The sequence below is a fragment of the Pan troglodytes genome, chromosome 2, assembly GCF_028858775.2.
Source record: "Pan troglodytes isolate AG18354 chromosome 2, NHGRI_mPanTro3-v2.0_pri, whole genome shotgun sequence".
Lineage (NCBI taxonomy): Eukaryota > Metazoa > Chordata > Mammalia > Primates > Hominidae > Pan > Pan troglodytes.
Window position 1 is genome coordinate 16,874,637 of NC_086015.1, and position 5,616 is coordinate 16,880,252.

At 56.3% G+C, this 5,616-nt stretch overlaps 1 protein-coding gene and 1 long non-coding RNA gene across 2 annotated transcripts; one reads left to right on the forward strand and one right to left on the reverse strand.

Moving 5' to 3' along the window:
* Window positions 1-1,097: 1,097 nt before the first annotated feature.
* On the forward strand, window positions 1,098-3,681 carry LOC134809538 (uncharacterized). The gene is made up of 2 exons (XR_010155499.1): window positions 1,098-3,057; window positions 3,498-3,681. It is a non-coding gene; the product is annotated as an uncharacterized LOC134809538 (long non-coding RNA).
* A 262-nt stretch (window positions 3,682-3,943) lies between these two features.
* LOC107970568 (uncharacterized) lies at window positions 3,944-5,346 on the reverse strand. Its single transcript, XM_016940500.3, is given in 4 exon segments — window positions 3,944-4,088; window positions 4,091-4,259; window positions 4,291-4,355; window positions 5,159-5,346. Coding segments are annotated over 4 exon segments (384 nt in total). The 5' UTR covers window positions 5,262-5,346; the 3' UTR covers window positions 3,944-4,041.
* Between the last annotated feature and the right edge of the window lie 270 nt (window positions 5,347-5,616).

The window sequence follows — 5,616 nt, forward strand, 5'->3', positions numbered from 1 at the left end:
CATTCGGGGCCACTACCGGTCTCCGCATCTAGGTGGTAGTTGTCCGCCGGGCCCAGCTGTTTTTTTCTGTCTCTTTTTCCTGTGTCTTTATTTCTACAATCTCTCGTCCCCGCAAACGAGGAGAAAAACCCACAGACCCAGTAGGGCTGGACCCTACACGACGCCTCTCCCCCTGTGCCCTTGATGGGTGGCCCGCAGGGGACGCGGCCGCACTCGGTCCGCTGTGGTCCTGGAGCAGCCGCGTCCTGGCTGGCGGCACTTAGGAAGGACAAACTCCAGAACCCAGGGCTCCAAAGGACCAATGCATGGGAAGGTCGGGAGGCTCAGGGGAGTGACCCCGCGTCTGGGCCAGCGCTTTGAGGCCCCTGTGGACCCAGTGGAGAGGGCCCGGGTGAGGCCTCTGGAGGCGCTGGACGGGGCCAGGAGCCGCGGGACGCACAGAGGGCGCCGGTCCCTGTGGGCGCAGCAGCCCCTGGAGGGAGGTGGCCCCGACCGCCCTCAGAAATCAGGCTCAGCCCGGGGGTCCCTGGCTCCGCCTCCCAGGCCGGGCTCTCTTTGCCCAGGCTGGGCGGGGCTGATGGCCGTTGGAAGCCCCGCCCCCCGCCGCTCACCGCCTCCTGGCCCCGCTTCCGTCTCCATGGAGACCCTACGCCGCCGGACCACCTGTTAGCTGCTGCTCTGGAGCCTGGGGGCTTGACCAGGCTGTCCCCCGACTCGAGACACCGGGTTGCCTGTCCACGCCTCCACTCCCGGGCCACTTCCCCGCGGAGCGGGCAGTAGGGCAGTGAGGGATGGGAATCTTGTAACCAGAGAAGGGAACTGCCCCCAGGCCGAGAGAGTTTGGAGCCTGGGGTACTGTCACCAACAGACCAGGACTCCCGCAGCTGGGCCCTCCCCTAGAGTGTTCCTGCAGCAGGGCTCTCCTCCCAAGGGGCTGTGAATGTTTCCCCGGGGTGGGGCTGAAGCCAGAACCCAGAGGTTTGCCCCTGGGGCACGGATTCCCCAGGTCATTCGCCTCCCACGGGCTGCAGTGAAGGAGGCTCTGAGGGGAGGATGGCCAGCTTTTCCCCTGCAAGGATATGAGCCCCAGAGAAGGCATTTCTGCTCTGGGGACTGCCTCCCTCCCCTACATCAGAGCCAGCCCTCAAAAGCTTGGCCAAGCTGACCACTCTGTCTGTGATCTCTGCCAGAGAGGCTGAAAGAACATCCAGCCCCACCTGTGGCCCCTTCCCACCTCAGGCTATATGACAGTATGACACCCCACCTATTTTTTTTCGTTTCCACTGGAAACACTAGTAAAACAATTTTTCACCCTCTACCCCAGGGAGCGACCCCCACTAAACCAGCTGACTTGTGACCCCTGGGTCAATTTTGGCCAGAAGATGCTGCTGACACCATACAGAGAGCCTGAGCACCTGGGCCCCCTACAAGCCTGGTCATGGTGCCCCTGGGATTTCAGGCCCCATGCATTTCCGAATCAGTATTTCCCCCACAAAAAAATATGCATGTGGCCGGGCGCGGTGGCTCACGCCTGTAATCCCAGCACTTTGGGAGGCCGAGGCGGGTGGATCACGAGGTCAGGAGATCGAGACCATCCTGGCTAACACGGTGAAACCCCGTCTCTATTAAAAATACAAAAAATTAGCCGGGCGTGGTAGCGGGCGCCTGTAGTCCCAGCTACTCGGGAGGCTGAGGCAGGAGAATGGCGTGAACCCGGGAGGCGGAGCTTGCAGTGAGCCGAGATCGCGCCACTGCACTCCAGCCTGGGCGACAGAGCGAGACTCCGTCTCAAAAAAAAAAAAAAAAAAAAAAAAAATATATATATATATATATATGCATGTAATTATCCAATGGCCACGTACCTAATCCTGGGGTACAGGAAAAGTGCAGAGGAAGAAGGGCTCCATCACTGGAGCACAGTCCCTTCCTCCTGGGGGTCCCACCTGTTCTTCCCCATCTGACAAAGTCCACCTTCCCCATGGAACCAAAGAGGGCTCAAAGGGAGCCAGCTGTTCACACTTTTTAATTTTCAGCTGCCTGAGGAGGGCCAGAAGTCAGGGCAGAAGACCACCATTCCTGCCCCAGAACTCTTCCTGGGCCTGGGGGTGCCAGTGCCCCACCATGGACATATGGAGCTTCCATGTCATTCTCTATTCCATGGTGGCTGGGCCCTGCCCTTCTACTCAGGGAGCCCTACAGACCTCAATAATAAAACTATCACAAGAAAATACCATGCCCCACCATTTTTTCCCTTCAACTTGAAAGACTGATTAAAAAGTTATTAACACTAGACCCCAGGGAGCAGCCCCCCACTGGAATAACTGATGAGGGACCCATGGGAGAACAGTGGTCGGGAGATGCCAGTGATACCATATGAAGTGCCACTCCTGGACCACCCGAGCCACAAACAACTCAGCTCATGATGGTCATGGGATTCCAGGCTGAGAACATCTCCGTGTCAATAGTAGAAAGAAAATTCAACTATCCCATGGCCCCATACCTCATTTTAGAGCATCCAAAACAAAAGAGGAAGCACTCTACCCTCAGAGAACTGTCCCTTCCTCCTGGGGTTCCCACCTGTCTTTCCCTATCCACCGAAGTTTCCACCTTCCTGCTCCCACTGAAATGGACTCACAGCAAGCCAGCTTGTCACACTTTTAAAATTCAGCTGCCCAAGGACAGCCAGAAGTCAGGGCAGAAGACCACCATTCCTGCCAGTGCACCTGCTGGCCTGCAGAGGAAGCCAGACAGTTTTAGTGAAGCCCCCAGCATGACCCTGTGGCCTCCCCCTCCACTCAGAGCACCAGAAGCAGTGACAGAGACCCAGAAACGTCCCTGGCCCAGCGAGAACCATCGCAGGAAGCCAGCTTCCTCCAAGCTGGGCAGCCAGAGGCTGTGACGTCAGCCTCACCAAGAAACCAGGGCTGCCGCAGGGCTGCCAGAAGATGACTTTCATTTCTGCTAAGATTCGGTCACTTGAGCCCAGCGCAGAACATTCCAACCAATAAAATCACCCCAAAGAAGTAGTTGGACGGCAGTAGTGAAGACAAAAACCAAGTAGGTGGGGTAGTGAAACCACACTTACTGCATTTTATGGTATTTATTATGTCTTTATTAGTATTATTTTAATTGGCAAATCATGCTTGTACACTTATGGGGTACAATGTGAGGATTCGATAGATGTGTGCACCATGGAATGAGGAAATCCCGCTACTCAGCATCTCCGCCATCTCAGAGAGACCAATTCCACATGAGGTCCCGGAAGTGTTGATCTGAAAAAGTTGACCCCATAGAAGTAGCAAGTAGATCGATGTTGAACTGGGGCTGGGGAGTGACAGAGGGAGGGAATGGGGGGTTGTCGGTTAAAGGACCAAAGTCTGGACCAGAGGAAGAGGTTTTGACATCTAGTGCACAGCAGGGTGACCAGATCAATGAGAATGTGTTGCGTTTTGCAAAACACCTGAGAGAGTCCGTGTCAAATGTCTCCCTGCATTTAGATTGGAGAGGACGAAGGCCCTGAGGTCCAAGAACATTGAAACCTGACAGTGGATGCCAACAGCTGCGGGGAGGAGCCTGGTGAGACGCCCACGCTGCCACGTGCCCAGCAACGTTGGAGCCTGCAGCGCTTTTCCTCTGCCCTGCTCTATTTTATCTTTTTTAATAAAGATGGTTCCTGATAAATGACCGTTTCCTGCAAATCTTGTAGTAGCATTGGAAAAGTGGCAGGTGGGTCACAGACACTCTGCTGCTTTGCGCCCTCCCTGCACAGAAAGGGGGCTGTGCAAACCCTAGTTTAGGCGGCAGGCAGTCATATGATCCTCTCAGTTACTCAGAAAAATTGAAAGGAAAAGAGACCTCAGGGAAGTATCAGGATGACCCCACCCACAGCAAATCATTATTAGTGGCTCTGAAGGGCTGAGGCTCTGAGTGGGTGCAGGGCAGAGTCCCACACATTGCCCATGGCCTCTCCACACTCACACTGCCTGGTGAACATTTTCAGAAGGACCAGCGGCCCCTTCAGGTCCCGTCTGCCTGTGTTAATCATGCTGAGAGGTTCCCAGGAGGATCCCGAAGGCCTGGGAACCAGTTGTGCTGGGGTCAGAGTGACGGGGGTGTGGTCCCCAAAGTGCCTTAGGGGGCCACTTGTGCTGCTGGGCTCCTGGCTGTCTAGTGTGGCATTGGCCTTTCTGCTGCGATGGTTTCCCCTTTTGCTAAAAGTGGCATGGAGCCATCCCCCTCAGAGGCCTGACGGAGGAGTGAGCCTTCATCCAGGCCCAGGTTGAAGGGGTGCTTCTGGGTGAGGCAGGTGTCCTGGGGGTCTGGGGAGGGTTGATGGCAAGACACAGCAGCAGCCCCGAGGGATGGAGGGGGTGATGGGAATGGGGGCTTTCATAAGGCAGGTTCCAGTTTCCCAGGAACCCAGTGTTTCCATTTCAGGCAGTGAATCTATGGGTGCAGATGCCCATCAGCACCTATCAGGGAGCTTCTTCATGGGTTCCTAAGGGGCCTGATGAAGGTCCAGAAGGCCCCGCCCATGTGCATGGCCAGTGGCTCGGTGTGCACAGCCTTGAACATACGGTGACCCTGCCCACTACTGATGGTGGTCAGGGACTATCCTGGAGTTCAACCAGTCATATAAGATTCTCCTTCCCCAACAAAGAGCAGGAACGGGAAGCAAGAAGCGGGCTGGGGCAAGCATGGGGTGTTGTGGAGCCCCTTGTCTCCCCAATGTGCCACTGTCCTTTAAATCCACTTTGGGGTTGAGGGTCCCCCAGGTGTCAATACTGAATCTCCCTCCACCCAATGCCAGTTCGCAACCCCAGAGAGAGGATCCCTGTGGGTCCTGTTTGAGCTCCCCACCAAGGGCCCCTCAGAGTCTGTGCCTCCAACTTGCTGCCGTGCCGTGCCCCCTCTGGGAGTGCCAGCCCTGTGAGAAGAGGAGCCTTCCCCAGGCCTGGCTTTCACTGGCATCGGACAAGTTGTTTCTGGCCTGTGCCCTGTGGTAGAGCTTGACATCTCTTCTCTAGAAGCCTGGACTCCAGGCTCAGCGAGCTGGGCTGAGTCAAGACACCATAGGGAAGGGGCTCCAGGCAACAGGGCAAAACCCACAGACAAAGCTCCTCCCAGTGTCCACCCAGGCCGGGCCTAAGGAGCCATGTGGCCCCAAGTGCAGGCCAGGCTACCTTGGCTTGTTCATCTCCCTTTGTGGCCAGCGGCCTCCTTTTAGAGGGACATTCTTCTTGGGAGGAATTGAGAGCCATAGAGGGTGGGGAGCAGGCCTGAGAAGGGCAGACTCCCTAGAGACAGCCCAGAGAGCAGGGTCAGGCAGTGGGGAAGCTCAAACTCCACCATCCAGCTGAGGACACTGAGGTGCAAGAGAGATCGGGTAGTATTTTCCATGATATCCGGACAGGAACAGATGGCAAAGATTTGCTGTTTACCCCATCCCAGGCTGCACCGCACCCGACCAGCCACTTCCCAGTTCTCTGCTTTGTCCCCCTTCTCAGGTTCTGAAATCATCCTGGTTTACACCTGTCACTCCCACTGAAGCAGGGACCTTGCCTCCCCCACAGCCACACAGGTCTCGCACCTAGTAGGCCCTCAGTCAATATTTGT